General features: G+C 36.4%; 1 protein-coding gene across 1 annotated transcript in view; it reads left to right on the forward strand.

The window, feature by feature from the left end:
• The first annotated feature begins 502 nt into the window (after window positions 1-502).
• Window positions 503-16,959, forward strand: part of LOC117208939 (protein Wnt-1-like) — a 75,208-nt gene continuing 58,751 nt past the window's right edge. Inside the window, exon 1 of the mRNA XM_033450474.1 lies at window positions 503-1,227. Coding sequence (XP_033306365.1) covers window positions 1,148-1,227 — 80 coding nt within the window. The 5' untranslated portion in view covers window positions 503-1,147. The remainder of the gene's footprint in view (window positions 1,228-16,959) is intronic.

A 16,959-nucleotide genomic window follows, 5' to 3' on the forward strand; every position in this document is an offset into this window, starting at 1 on the left:
AATTTGTATAAATATTCCAACAATTTATAATTTATGACTCGTAAGGTTTCACAATAACATTAACTAACTTACGTGTGTAAGTTAACTTTCCTCATTACTATATATACATACAAAATACAGTTCGATTATCGCAACGAAATCAAATCGATTTTCATCAATCAATTCGTACCGCAGTTTACACTCTGAGATCTAGAAGAATCGCGATAACATAAAATTACTCACGCCGCTGTCCCAACGTTTCATTTTTCTATTATGAAAATATTTTAGTGGCTGTGTTTCCGGAGTTTCCGAGTAAAGTCACGGAAACAGACGGGGTTGGCGAACGAATCGCGAGCGAGCGAGCTTACGCGCGAACCTCGGAGTCGGGACGGAGTGCCGAAATGCTTAATTAACGCGAGTGGAGCCTCGGTGGGGGGACTTCCGCGATACAGCCAATCGCGCGGCAGTAAGTGACCGGAGGTTCCGCCCATCGAGAGAGCCCCGTTGCCCTTTTCCTCGTGACTAGCAGCCACAGTACGTACGCGAACGTGCATGGAGTGTCATCGCGTTCGTCTTCGCTTCGCATTTCCAAGAGGAGCCTCTTATATTCTTCGCGCAGCACGATTCGCGAATTTTTAACTTTTACTTCAGTTACATTAACATTTATATACGATATAATACAAATTCTCGCATTATTCGTGCTCTCTTACCATCTGTAAAACATTTCGCGCGCTGCGAAACTCGACTTAATTCAAAATTCGCGGTTCGTCTCGCGGTATTGTGTGGTCAAAGAGTGCGTGTCGGGACATAAAAAGTAGTATATTTTTTGATCATTTATCGTATTTGTCACGAGATCAGTGATATATACGAGCCGGGAAACATGTAAGAAACACAGTTAAAAGGAAGAGAAAAGAAAGAAATAAAGAGAAAGCCGTCGCGTTCTCGAACTACGTCTGGAACAACGATCGAATCGGATCACGGACGACGTTCGATCTCGATCTGTCAGCCTCGGGATCGACTGCCGATGCGAATCCTCGATCGATATCGACGCTCGTAAGAATGCGTGGCTGAAACGACGGACGACCTTGTCTTTTCTTTTTTTTACCATTGAACCAACGAACGAACCAGCCAGTGTCCACCACGCTTTAACTTCGAATCGAAATTGAAGATGCGGCCCGTCGTCACGACCTTCTTACTCGTACCATTGCTGTTCATCGCGTGGCAAAACGGCGCGCAGGCCAACTGGTGGTGAGTTTGTACAACACGATTGTTTATGTCCACTGTGCAGATAACATCTAGTCCGTGTCATTAAGAGGCTGGATCTTCCCTCCAATACACACTCGTATTATTCCCTTCGAGGGGCACGCCTTGTGTCGCGAATAATTTAAATACATCTCCATACGACTCACTGCTGACTGTATAAAGATTACGTCTTTTTGTTTTTCTTTTTTTTCGTTCTTTAACGTGTTGACTGCCACACGAATTACATATATTTTGTCTTGGAAGCCACAATAAATTGAAATATCATATACTGTAAGATTTAATTTCTGCAAAACATTGTATTATATTTGCCCACTTTTTATCTTTCATTTATGTAACTCATAAAAATTTTTTAGTCACTGCATGACTATCGTGGAAGTCAACATGACAAAGATTTGACGTTACGTCGAACACCTTTTCAGTTGATAAAAATACTTCGTGGAAAACGCGAACGTGTTTTGTCATACAATATCTCAACTTAACCTATAACACTGGTTTTTGACTTGATAAGCAACTTGTGCGATCTGATCTGTTTAAAATGCAACGAGTATAGTGAGTCACGGAATTATTCATAGCTATATGTATGTGTATACGAAGATAACGTAATTGTGAAGAGAAGAAACAGACTAGATCTTGCTAAAAAATAAATATGTATTGAAACTTATTGGATTTTGGCATAATGGTATCCTCTGTGATGAAAAGAAATTTAATATGCAGTACTAGGATCGGATGATTCTTAAGAAGTATGGAAAAAACCAAATAGGTATAATCATACTACTAGACTAAATATTTATGCTGTATAGCCGTTACTAAGGTAACAGCAAAAGGTTTACAGACATACATCAACTACTTAAACATGGCGCTAGTCCCACAAAAAATAATACAATTTTCCATACTATCACTCAACTCTTTATTTATTATTTGTTTATTTTATATAACATTCTTGTATTTTCTTTGTAAATTACTATAACTGGAAAAATACTCAACACCAGCAGTAAAAAGATATAGATACTTTTATACTATTTGGCGATTAAGGAACAACCTGAGAAAGCCACATTTTAATGCGAACGACATGACAGGTGTAAATTAAGAAATATTTTCAGATATTAGATCAAATCTTATACATGTTGCAGTGTTCGATTTTTACTCATTGGCAATGTAGAAATACCAATATTAAGAAAAAAAAGTAGAAACAAGTTTATCAGCGATATGTTCCATAAAACCCAACGTCAAACATAATAAACGATCAATCTGCTGCGCGAAAAGTGTGCGACAGTAATTCGTGATAGTCGGCGTAAACGAGACGGCCGGCGGCCGGTCGCGCGCCGCCCGGTTATCTACGATCTACATTTATCCGATCGGTATATCCGTTCGCGTAGAACTCTCTACTTTCCGATCATGATAGTTTTCTTTGGGAGACGCATGGCCAGTCAATCGCTAGTTCCCTGAAACTTACTATTTATGAACTGAGTGAAGTTGGCACCTCCAAGTGCCCAGTTCTACACAAACCAAATAGCATTCGTTTGTCTACGGTTTGTCCACATTTGTCCAATTATATTTTTCGTTTTTCCACCCATGAAAAAAAGGTTACTATTAAATGAAAATTAAAAAATACCGTGGACAATTACATCCCAATTTAAAAATCAACGAAAATGTTCGAGGAGCGCCGATGTAAAATATTTTAAAATCTTCATTTGATGATAACCTTCTTATGAAAGGTGGACAAACGAAAATTTTGGACAGTGTGGAAACATTGTGGGTAAACGAATACTGTTCGTTTTTTTTGTAAAAATTCTTGTAAAAGTTGTATGGGGAATATCAACTAACTATATTTATGAATTATTCTATTTGCGAATCGTCGAAATTGCGATCGCGGTGCCGATATATACGATGATCTAGCATTAACTTATGCGCAGTGAGACAATGCGCATTGCAAAGTGTTTCACAGAAAATGTTTTATATAGTGTATAAATGTTTTTATACAGTTCCCTTAAACACACTGTAAACAAAAAACAAATTTGATGTGAAAATAGAAAATAAAAACTCTGAAATAGATTACGTGAACTACTTAACAGATATAATAATCGAATTATGTTCTTTCTACCTTCCTTCTATACAATTTCTCCCACACGAAGAGATATAGTAAAAAGCACAAATCTAAATTGGCTACCATTTCCTACGTGCATATCCTAACCTAATCCTTTCTCAGCGATATCTCTACATAACCTAAGAAAAATATTCCAATGATTACATCACAGACTTTGATTTACTCGATTAAAGTTCCTCACATATAGGTACTCCACGGTTTTACTTCTAATTTCATTTGATGCAATTGCCAATTAATTATCGTCGCTGTAGCATGACTATCGCGACTATTCTTATGAAACTTATTACCGTAATGAAAAATTTTTTTCATCTCCAATAGAGGTCATGTTTCGTATGATTAACGATCCGGTATATGTATGTACTTCTATACAAGTTAGTTAGCACGATTATTTATCTCGTGAGACTGTTTTCGCAAGATCCTTCGAGAGAGTACAGTCGAAAGAATGAGCTACTGCGAAAGTCGTGCGTGTAACCGATCGAGTTTAGCGTGAGACGCATGTTCGATAGGAGGCCGGACTCTCGCGAGATTATGGTGGCATTTTTATAGGAGCAACGATATGTTTCCGCGGCGTAAGCGTTTATTTTAGCGTTTGAAATACACCAACGACAAAGCGCACCCAGATATGTATATTCGCGAGCGTAAAGGTGCGCGTTTCACGTTTCCGTACATAGAAAGGCACGTACATATGAAGGAGACGATGACGAAACGTCTGCTTCGAAGGACAATTTTCTACAGATCGTTTCACCTATTGTTTGTAGATATCGCCCGATTGCTGTTTACCTATATGTATTTGTCTCGCTGTAATCTCAAACGTGTCTCACCAATCGTCAGTATCTGCGTTTTCCTTCGTTTTAGTAACATGATTCGAAATCACTTTTTAGTAATATTTATATATCAATTCCTTTATCTTTATTGGTTGTGTTGAAAAATTGCAAAATAACCTACAATAGTACTCAGTGTCTCTATTTTTCACAGTTTTACCGCTAACAATAGAGATTACTGAGGATAAATAGCGCGAATACTACGTATATAGAAGATACAAATTATTTCTATAAAAATATACAATTTTGCAATAATATACATTATTACTTTCATAAAAACATACGCAAAAATAAAAAGTTCAGTTGATATTTTAAAATGGAAATCAAATATTCTTTTTGCAAATTGCCAAAAAAAGATATAAGAAAAATAAAAAGAACACAGTTTGACGTGCCTATTTATCAGTTACGAAAGTGAGCAAGTCACGAGAGTAGCGAATAGTTGAACGTAAAATTGGCCGGTCTAAAGTGCCTTATAGACGACGAATCCCTTTCGATCGGACACGCGAGTGGCATGCACGATCGGGGGAAGCCCCGATGATAGCGATGATACGCCAGCATAGAGGATGCACCGGGCGAAGCGCGTCGATGGTGTCGACGCGCCCCTGCAGGGCACACTTTTAAAACAAGAAGGCCGGCACGTTGACGTCTTATGGTCAAGCAACGATTCCACCGGGCAGATTTTATTTCCGACAAACTGGTTCCTCGAGGCGATTAATCGGCTTCGCTGGCGGCACCAAGCCTTCCGGTATATACTTACATATACATAATACATATACTGATTCGCGTCTCTTCGCCTGTCGCTTTATCTTGCTCAGTCAGTCTGGGCGAACACGCGACGCGTGAACTGCAAACGCTTAATAATTCACGTTAAGTCGCGCCTGTTAGCCTTGCTTTAACGGACAAATAGTCGTTGGCTTTTCTTGCTTCACCGCCTCCTCCCCCTCCCCTCGACCACTTTGTCGTTCGCACGGTCGTACCATCTTTAGGAGATTTCTCGAAGCGAATCCTCCTTAACACTCGCGCGATAGTGAATTTTTAGATCCAGAAACCAATTTTGTTTCACTCATCTTTTTAATGAATTTTTTACGAGACTAATATTTCTTGTCTTACCTATTCATATACTTTATGATTGGTCATTAGATTACGTACTTATGTACGTATTGTATTTGCTGTACATTTATACATACAGTAGTAGTAAATCTAAGTACTTAACGTAAATAGAGATTTATTTTACTTCTTAAATATTATAATGAGTATTTAATTTAGATAGTTTATTTATTTTGCATTTTGTGTATAAGGAATACATAATCTATTAAACATATAAATACCATTGATATCTCTAAAAAATTGAGATAATTCTGTTTTCTAAATTTTCATTCAAAATTATTATATGATATACATATGTCCTATACATAGTTGTATGAACGTTATATGTAGTTATAAGATTTGTGTCTAAAGAAACGTAATGGCGGCTCTCTATGTATGTATTATTTCGGCTTTAGTGTTAATGTATTTTGTTAACCGCTCGATTATTTCAATAAACTTTGTCTAACTGTCGGTTACCATCGTCGCGAATGCTGCGTTGGAGTAGTGTACTTGTTATTGAAAGATGCTCCTCATAGTGGAATATCATTAGTATTGTTCGAAAGTTCATCGCTGTCAGTTATCCTAACCTCTCCCTTTGTGGAGCGTATTGTGTTTGGTGATTCTGAATATGAAATATAAGAGGAGGACAAACGTCGAGTGATTATCATTAGCCGAAGCTCTCTAAAATAGGGTAAGTGAATTTAATTTTATTGATCGAAGTCCAAGTCGTTTTCGAGTGAAGAGTATCAACCTTTTTGTATCTGTATAGTTCCAAGCAATATATGATAGGTTACAGTCATTGAAACACGAAGATTACACAAATAACAGCACGAAAACCAAAAATTATCATAAGCAAAGAATATATAGGTAACTATATCTAATAAGATTCTTGCGAACATGTGATCCGTCGATAACTGTCACGTTAGCACGACACGTACAAGGGAACCAGCCAGTAAGACAAGATTTTCATTGAAACGCTTGTCAAGTTGAAATAATATTTCCGCGGTGAAACGAGTGACACCTCGCCTTGCCGTCGTTTTACAATACTATGTACTGTTACGATCGCGTCGGTGCCGCATAACGGTATGGTAAAAAAGAAGTAAGTACAGGGTCATTAAACAAACCAGTTTGATATTAAAGAACGTCCGTTCACGTCTAAATCCGCCGGCGGGTGAGTACGCGTCATACGACGGAAACGATTTCACCGGGCATAGGATACATTGGCACTGTCCTTTCAGTCGTCACGAATAGTCACGATCACCATAAAGGGACAGAGGACGAACAGTATGTCGTAAAGTAAACCATCGAGGTTTTTAGTGCGGCGTAGGAACAAAAGCGGGGGAGGCAGATAAGACGGGACGGAGTATCGACCATGAACAGAGAACAAGATTTAATAAAAGCATCTTTATTGCCCGAACGCGCGAATGTCCCCCCCCCCCCTTCCATCTTTGAAAACGTTCGAACGCGTTATAGTTGCACGCGCGATCTCTTTACGACGAGCGATTAAAATTCGTATTAACGACCGAGCGAGAGTGGCGACCTTCCTTTCCACGACCATGTTTCGCCGTTAAATTGCTCGGTCATCTCTGGAACGTCGATTTGCCCTTCTCTTTCTCTTTCAATCTTCTTCCCTCTCAGAGGTCGTTGCTTTATTTCGCGAGCTTTAATCCGGCCATATTCCGGCCGCCTTGACCGTCGTATAAGTCCTTCGCCTATGGAAAAGAAGAGCTTCCATCAGTTTAACGCACGCTCGTAACTCGAGCAAATGGGCTACCTTTCTATAGATCCGATTGACGTTTGCAGCGTGTGCGAGGCAGAGAGGGAGTAGGTTTACGAACAGGGCGCGCTCTTACGTCGACGAATTGCCTCGCAACGCGTCGGTAGGAGCCCGTCGAACCCCAAATTGCGCCTACTTGCGAGATTCAATGGCAGGATAAAGTCAAGACGACCCCTATACTAGTCGTTGTTTTTCGCGGCGGTAGCGTCGCTTTATTGAAAGCCCAAGCACTCATTCTGTAAGTAACAGGAAGTTATGGTTACAGTGGATATGTGTTCTGACAAATACGTCAAAGCAATCAAATATACAGGGTATTTTGCAGTATGAGGGAATCATTTCAAGAATTGATTGTATAGCTGAAAATAGTGAAAAAGTTCATATAAATGTATATTCTATTTGGTCTTATTTGTGAAATACAACGAGTTTCTGTCATTTTTTATTCACTTTATAGAAGATACACACATTTCTATGAACATTTTTTTATTGTTTTCTGGTGTACCAGCAATTCCTAAAGTGAATCCCGTATTTTGTGGGCCACCCTATATAAATTCTTACGAGTATATGCATTTGTTCAGATGTTACATTCGCCAGAACACGTATCCAGTGTAACCATAACCTAATAGTTCCAATATGAGATATGGTTAAAACGGTGTCTTCGTGTGTCATACTACTTCCTCTCATTTATCGTAATACTTTTTATAAGACTAGTATAAAAAGTTACAAAAACATATATACGTACCAGTTTCGTGTCTCATAAAAGCGGACAACATTGCCGATAACAGGTTCCCGCGAGGGCACCGTTCTCCTCAGCCCTTACTGGAAAAGTAATGGAATTAGACGCAATGGTCGTCTGGCGAATATGGCTGACCATTTGCTTCCACACAATCCGATAAGGAGTGTTTGGATTCGTTGTTTTTGATTAATAAGTTCTAAGAGAACCGAAAATAAGCTTCCATAGACAAAATTACAGTCGTTGATTCGTTTATTTGACGTCAAATAGGTTTTCAGCCATACCACTATTGGTTAGCCGCCATATTGGATTATTTAAATTGTCGGTTTTTATGACGCCATTTTGGTTATCTGTTTCCATTAAACACTTATCTTTAGATTTTTTCAATACAGAAGAATCTGTCTTTCAGTATTCTGAACTTTCTTGTTAACTTAATTTATGTATAAATTGTTTTAAATTATTCATCCATAAATTATTTTACATAAGAATAAAAAATTTGGGGATAAAATACACGAAACTGTCTTTAGTCAGATTGTCTTGCGTAATATAAAATTGTAAAGTTAAAAGCGGGACAACACACAAGTTTACAACCTACAATTTTCAACTTTTCGATTCATTAACATCATTAATTAGTAGTTTATTGTGCAAGAGAAGCTAATAATAACGCCATTAGCAACAAAGCGGAATCACAGTACAAACAAGCAATAAATCACGGTCTCATGAAGTCGCTTATTTTGAATTACAGCTGACACTTTGACCGACCTAAGATCCACTCCTTACTATGTCCTCCTAGTCCTAATTAAACCTGGCGTTAGGCGAGTCCGTTGATAGAAAACAAATACTATCAGCAGTCACAAGGAAAAAGTTGTACTGCTCCCTCCATAGCTTTCTTTTCGCGACCGTAAATCACCGCAAAAATCACATATACCAGTTAAGGTAATGCTCAGAGGGAATAATATATGTGAGACCTTTAACATCACTTCGCAAAAAGTGGCGGGGAGCCTGAAAAGGCTCTGGGTGTCTTCATTTTCTACGGATCGCGTGATCGAGATAACGGTCTTCTGTTTTTTTATCTGGCCACCTATAATCGTTCGATCGAATATACCAGTGGTAGAATTCTCGTTCGAAACAGTTTGCCCGGTGAGGGCAATTAAGATCGCGACGTCGATTCGTGTTGTCTTATCATCTAGATAAGTCGTTTGAAGACCGTGGCGTATTCCAGCATCCTTATATCGCCGTCGATATCGAATCGAACCAATCGAAACGAATTAAAGATACAGGGCGGATTTTCAAGTTGCATCCTGGTACGTAGATAGGTCAGTTTATATATATTATTTATTTAAAAACGAATAATGAGGTGATTCGTCTTATATCATTGTATCGTTAACTTAAAAGTTTGAACGATTCATTAACAATTCCTTTTATTATTTTCCACTAATTATTTCTATTTAAGGTTAGTTTATTTACCGATTTCAAGTAATTGAAGGTAAGAAATTCCGAACTTTTTTTTCAGCCTGTATAATTAAAACAACGAAAACATATAATAAAATCAAAATCAGAAACAATGAAATGTGGATCTTTGTATAGAAATAATATAGAAATTCCTACAAATTCGGAATTGATATGCAGTGATGAAAAATTGAATGAGATTTTATAATCTATCGAAAGATATAAACATAATTTTATCTGAACAGAACCGTTCTGTTACTGTTTCGTGTCTGACCGGATAATATAAATTATAAACCAACCAGAACGCAGCAAAAACCTAATAGCGTCCTGTTTTGTTTAGCGTGTCTATACTTCTCGTTTTACGTGGCGCAGCTCGGTGATGTTGATGGGTGTGGGGGTAGGCTGTGATCTCTTCTACGCGCGGCTTCCTCCTCTCGCTCGAAGAATCTCCGACAAAGGATGCCGCCGCAAGCTTTCGGAGCATACCTTCAGGACTTCTCGGCCAATGTTTCCTTCGGGGCCCAGATATATTGTCATAACGAAGAGGCTATCTCTGGGGGATGGCTACGACATACTCTGTCTCTCCTGTCTTCTTTCCTTCTCCCATCTTCTATCTTTCTTTTCTTTTTACTTCCCTCTCTTTCTTTTTTTTAGTGGAATATCGCCGCCACGATTCGTTTCTTCATAGTCTTCTTCTTCTTCTTCTTCTTCAAGTTTTCGTTCGATGACCTGTCCTTTCCTTAGTTTACTTCACTTCTTTATGTTTACTTTTCCTTGTCATCAGCGCGACTCTTCTTAAGTACTGAAACTTGGTACTATTCTCATTATATATAAACCATTGTTTTTAAAGTTTCGTTTTTCCTCTTTGGGACACAGGTTTTGGTGGATATTTGTATAGGTTAAGTAGTTACATGGTAGCTAATGATTTTATAAAAAATTAAAGTTTCCTATATAGAAAACCAGGATTCTTTGATTATGAAAGATTCAATATTTCATGATTAAAGTTGAAATTAGGTTAAAATCTTTCATTTAGAAAATGTATGATTTTGTCGCCATCGAATGATCGCCTAGAATTCGTCCTATTTACATATTTGCGACAGAATTTTTCTGCTTGATATAAAATATAATAAAATAATATTTTAGAATGTATAGTTTGTATTTAAAATTCAAATTAGAATTTAAATATTTAAATCTGAAAGGATAGCAATTTCTTCAACTGATTACACTTTGCTTTAATAGTGCTGCAAGGAACATTTACACATATTAAATATTTAAGACCAAAGATTAAGCGTTGAAAATCAACCATAACCAAGAAATGAAAAATTCTCAAGAAATTGAAAGGAATTAAAGGAAAGAAATTATGGAAAAATCGACGTTCTACGACCATAACGATTATGACGAGAACGTTAACTGTCGGATTTCAATGAAGCCTCTAGGAAACACGTTCCGCATCAAAGCCGTTTGCGTTTGCACACCGTCGAACGACTGAGAAAAGGGAGTCCATTAGGCGTGCGTATATACGCGACGGCACGTCGCCGTCACACGCGACGCCATACGTCGTTTCAGCGATTCGTAATTTCCTTTGGCACGCCGCGGTTACCGCCATGGGATCCATTCTCTTAACGACACCGCAGGACTCGTTCGCCAGCGCAAAAAATCCGCGAAAATTACGGTACTACCCGATCACCTTTGCGGTTTCTTGCGAATTTTTTATAAGTTTTGTACAGTGTCGACAAAAAATATTTATGTAAAAGACTTTTACATAATTTAACTAATTTGCTCTAAGTATATTAAATTTAGTAGTTTCATACATGACTATAAAAATTGGATACTGTGAGAATGAAATGTAGATCTTAATAAAAAAAAAAAAAACATCATTGGAAAATAAGAGTTTATGCGAATACTTTTTGTAAACACTGTACATACAGGGTGGTTGGTAACTGATGGTACAAGCGGAAAGGGGGTGATTCTACGCGAAAAAGAAAGTCGAAAATATAAAATAAAAATTTAAAAAAAATTTTTTTTTTAATTTTTCCATGGAGACAACGATCTACAGTGAGATCCGTTATAACGAGACGCGATAAAGTGCACGCGTACCGAGCGAAAATTCAAAGTCGATTTTCTCGAAAACAAAGCCTCAAATGAAAAATTTTTATTCTATATTTTCGACTTCTTTTTTCGCGTAGAATCGCCCCCTTTTCGCTTGTACCACCAGTTACCAACCACCCTGTATATACGCACAGCCTCTTACGAAGTTGGCCTTTTTTGATATAAGCAGATTTCTCTTCGTTTCATTCATTACAGTGTTGAATTACAATAGAGTAGCTAACAATTTTTAATTGCGATACTATAGCTAAGAATTAGTGATTGATGTGAATAAACTATTTACGTTATAATCATAGAAATGTTATATTAGGTTATCCGAAAAGTGTCTTTCTTTTACAGACACGTCTTTATACAAACATGCATCTTTATACAAACATGAAACCTAATCTTTCGAACGTTGTAATCTTTATCTTGATAAAACAGAATGGATCATAGGTAATTCGATAAAATAATATAACACGGAAAATGTTGTTTCCTTATAAAACGAAAAAGACTTTTCGAACGACCTAATAATTAACGTTTTAAGATGCGAACAATGTCTAAACAAATAGGAGGAAAATAAATGGATGTGTCGTCTTCCGTAACTTTGTGGTGACAAGGTGACATACAATATTTTAGGTTAAGACGCTATCCTTTGATACTCTTTGATGGCCTAATTGGTTGAGATTGCAGAGGTCTCACTTTACCGATATAGTAACAGTTGAAAATTTTTTACAACTGCTTTATCTTATACTTTTTTAATTCTAACTTCTATTAGGAATTTTATCCTGACATTATGATACATACAAAATAATATTTAAGAAATGTAAAAGGGTAGATAAGTAACCTTTAAGTCACGTGATACTTCAGAGGAACAAATAATTATTTTGCTGTAATGGCATCTTAGCTTTTTACTTTTCAAATCCAGTTGAGAAAAGGCAATTAATTGCAATTTCTATTCGCATAGGTAAACAAAAGAATAGCAACAAAATATTAAATTATTCAAAAACAAAATATTAAATTATTAAAAAAAAAAAAAAAAGCTTTTACCTGTTTCTCCATAATAAATGATGCTTCTTATACTTCATTGAAAATCTACATTGTAGCTAATAACTCAATATCTGCTAGTAAGTAATATTATAATATTTTAAAAATGTAAATGGATGGGTATCCAATTTTTAGGTTATATGTTATTTCTTAAATAATCATTTTGCTGTAATGGCATCTTAGCTTCTTACTCTTCAAATCCAGTTGAGAAAAGGCAATTAATTGTAGTTTCTATTCACATAGGTAAACAAAAGAATAGCAACAAAATATTAAATTATTCAAAAACAGCTTTTACCTGTTTCTCCATAATAAATGATGCTTCTTATACTTCATTGAAAATCTATATTGTAGCTAATAACTCAGTATCTGCTAGTAAGTAATATTATAATATTTTAAAAATGTAAATGGATGGGTATCCAATTTTTAGGTTATATGTTATTTCTTAAATAATCATTTTGCTGTAATGGCATCTTAGCTTCTTACTCTTCAAATCCAGTTGAGAAAAGGCAATTAATTGTAGTTTCTATTCACATAGGTAAACAAAAGAATAGCAACAAAATATTAAATTATTCAAAAACAGCTTTTACCTGTTTCTCCATAATAAATGATGCTTCTTATACTTCATTGAAAATCTACATTGTAGCTAATAACTCAATATCTGCTAGTAAGTAATATTATAATATTTTAAAAATGTAAATGGATGGGTATCCAATTTTTAGGTTATATGTTATTTCTTAAGTAATCATTTTGCTATGATGGCACCTTAGATGTTATCAGTTCAAAGTTCCAAAATCCAAAACTTCAAAATTTTAGTTCTGAATTTCAAATTTCAAAATCCCAATGTTTCGAAATTGCTTATGATACTTCATACTTATACTTCGTACTTTATAACACTTTTCAAGTTGGTCTGAGAAAATATAATAAATTATAATATGCACTTACTTATTCGTACAAAGAAATGGAAGGTTAACAACAAAATATATCTACACCATCCGCTTTCATTAAAATTTTTCAAAAACAGGTTCTGCATGTTCATTTATAATAAACAATGGTTTTTATATTTCATTCGAAATCTCACGTTTCAGTCATGAAGTAAGCAATTTCGACGGAAGCGTATAAAGCGAACGCATTAATTTCTAACGGCTTCAATTTTGCCGGTTGGGTTTGGTAGAGTCATCGCAGCGGGAAATATCGGGTCCGCGGAGAGCTGAAGCCAGCACGCGTCCAAACAACGTAATTAAAAGTTTCGTGTGCCACTAGCCTCGATAAACCACGGCCGTTCCAAAGTAAATAGACGCAGCCCCTGGCTGGTTAATTACGCGCCGAAATGCGTCCTTATAGAAATAATTAGCCGTAGCGTGTGCGCGTGCAAACAATCAAGGGAATGGGGAAAACATCGCGTTGAACCTGCGGCCATTGTTGCGTTATAATAACTCGCAGGAAAAATTCGAGCGAATAATAGGTCGACGACCACAGCCGGCTCGTTTCTTCGATAATTTTCATCCCCTCGTTGCAAACTCAATCGATACATCGATGTTTCATGTATTTTTTATATGTGCTATTAGATTCTACTTAAAGTCAGACTCATTTTATTCGTGTTATTCTATTTGTAGGTTAGGATACTGTTTCGCGCAGTTATACTTGAAAATATATAATTGAAAAATCAACGATTTTAGCGGTAATTAAATAATATCCTTTAGGGAATTTATTCGGTGAAAAATTCAACTTTAGGAATTTCTAATTTTCGAGATTCCAGACTTTTGGAATTTGAATTTCAATATTTCACACACATGATGTACAAATTTTGATGCAAAAATTTCATAATTCTAAATTTCAAAATTTTAGAGTTCCGCAATTCCAAATTTCGAAATCTTGAAGTTTCTAGATATCAAGTTTCAAAATTCAAATTTCTAAATTTCAAAGCATCGAAGTTGCAAAATTCAAATTTAATAATTTCCGGAAACGGCCACTTGCACTTCGCGTATATCATTTTATTTGCGTTGTATATTTTTATTTTATATATTTGTCATTAAATATTATCTACTATATTTCATAAAAAACAAGGGAATTGATGAAACATACAAACAAGTTAATATTTATTTTTAATTAAACGTTTTTCCTGTAGTATAGTTTCCGAAGAAAAGAAAGAAAAATTGGTGCAGTCAGTGCGAATAGCGGAAGCAACAGCAAAAGACTATCGACGAGACATACTTGTTGAACGTGTGGTTTATCTTGGGCCATAGATCACTCAGAGTCTAACGTATATGCGCTTTCCTTTTCTCAGCTATCTCCCGTTCTGCTACGACTAACCTGTCCTATAGCTTGCGAAGGCACGCCTTCGGAAGACACACGTGCCAATATCCGTTGTTTACGATGAGGAACACAACTCGAGAATATTCTTCAAATGGAATTTATCCAGTTATCCTTTTATCCACTTCCGCTTGTTCAGCTAGCTATGCAATTATTCATGTCTCGTTCGCTTTTCGTGTTTTTATTATTTGGTTGAATTTCAGTGAAATGAAAAATATAGTAATTCAATGGAGGAAACTATCATAATTGTCATTCGTGATAATACAAATAGCTGGAATGAAAAGGTAAGTAATAAATAAGAATAAAACAAGTAAGAGGCAAAGATTCAGCATTAAGAAAATGTTTTAATTATTGAATGGACTTGAAGAAGATGCATTCAGTTTTAATACTGAGAAATAATCTATAAATGCTACAAAGGTATTGCAATTATGAAAGAATACAATTTTTTCTTATATAATGCACTCAAATATTGCAATTACAGGAGTTTCTACTTCAAGATGCAATTATACTTAATGATAAAAAATTGAGCGCAACAAAGGTATTACAATAACGTGGATAACTCTTCAAAGAGATAGAATTACATTTCCAATACTAAAAAAACTAACAATTGAATGCAACAAAAGTATTTCAATCGCAGACCAATCGAAGCAGTAAAATTACATCTGCTTCTAGAAAATAATAACACAGTGCAATAAAGTCATTACAATTATGAGAATTGGTTTTCAAAGAGATATAATTATTTTTGAAACTAAAAAATAATAGCTGCACAATTATTACGATCACAAAAATCACTCTTTAGAAGCAGAAGATTATCTTTAATAATGAAAAAATAACAATTGTGCATGACAAAAACATTGCCATCACAAGATACGCTCTTCAAAGGGATATCATTATTTTTCACGCTAGAAAGTAGTAATTTAGCACAATAAAAGTACATTCTAAACATAGATTGCAGAAAATAATACAACAAGACTATTACAATCGTAAGTAGTAATCTTCGAAGAGATATGATTACCTTTAATATTAAAAAATAACAATCACAAGAATTGTTCTGTAGAGGGTGTAATTATTTTTAGTACCTACAAAAAGTAACACCAACTGACCGTTACAAAAACATTGTATTTCCAAAAATTCCCTATATCAGGAAACATTTATATTATTTATATTATGTCGTATATTATTTCCTAACCTAAACAAATAACAATTGAGAAACTTACAATAATAGGACGTAGGGTGAGCTCCAATATTTAAATTTTATTTATTGGAAGAGCAAGAAAGAAATAGATTTCATATTCAAAGATGTGAAGGATTATTCCTGCGAATATTAATTTATAACGCTTTTAAAACGACTTGATTTTGTTCGACTTTACTTAAACCAGATCCCTGGAAAGTGGAGCTGTTTCTTTCTGGCAGCTTCAATTGGCAGTACAAGAAAAAGTAAAACACATCGCAATCGCAATAGTCACGATCGACTACTTCGGTCTACTTCCGTGGCCCCACTTCTTCCCCTTGCCCTCACCACGGCACACCGCTTTCCTTCTTCTTCCCTTAGCAGAGCATCTCATTTTTATTCCGTCTTCTCCTGTGCTTTCTCACCCTCTTGGACGTTATCCACGCTGGCCATAAATTACACGCTCTCTCCTTTTATCCGCGGCGAACTTAAGTAACTAGATCCGTAGCGGGGCTTGCGAGGGTTTAAACGGCCGATCCGTGTTCCTCCTTCCTTATACGGGTCTCTGTGTGCCCGTGTGGCCAGCCACCAACTCCCCTCCACTTCAACCACTACGTTCTGTTTCGCTCGCTCAGTCGCTATATCTCTGTCTGTACGGCTACTCTCATTCCGAGCAGATGCAATTGCGTTGTCCCGCGGGGGCGAGAGCGTGTCGCGCAGCCGGACCAAGGGGTCCAATAATGGCAGCCTGAATAATACAGGGGACGCACAGGGCGGGGAAGGGTGCAGAGTCAAGTCGTTGTCGCCGCCATGCTCCTTCTCTATTCATGTTAAATTTCATACCCGATCCGGACGGTCCGTGGAAAGGCCAGACGGACCTAGCAAGGAAGAAACGCGGTTCCGTTTGGACCACAGAAACAGGTTGCTGGCGGGATTACGAAAACCGGATTTTGCGATGGTTAAACTACTATTAGCCTAACTATTAATGGCGAGTTTTTCCTTTATTTAATTTTCACAGCTGTTCAAATGTAATTAATGAAAAATGATTTTTCAGTGTACAATATATAGGGTGAGATTAGTATCTGGGTCAGGTTATATTTGTTGGAGAGGGTTAACTTATTAAATGACAAGTTCTCC

Source organism: Bombus bifarius, unplaced genomic scaffold, assembly GCF_011952205.1.
Source record: "Bombus bifarius isolate JDL3187 unplaced genomic scaffold, Bbif_JDL3187 scf7180000008165, whole genome shotgun sequence".
Classification (NCBI taxonomy): domain Eukaryota; kingdom Metazoa; phylum Arthropoda; class Insecta; order Hymenoptera; family Apidae; genus Bombus; species Bombus bifarius.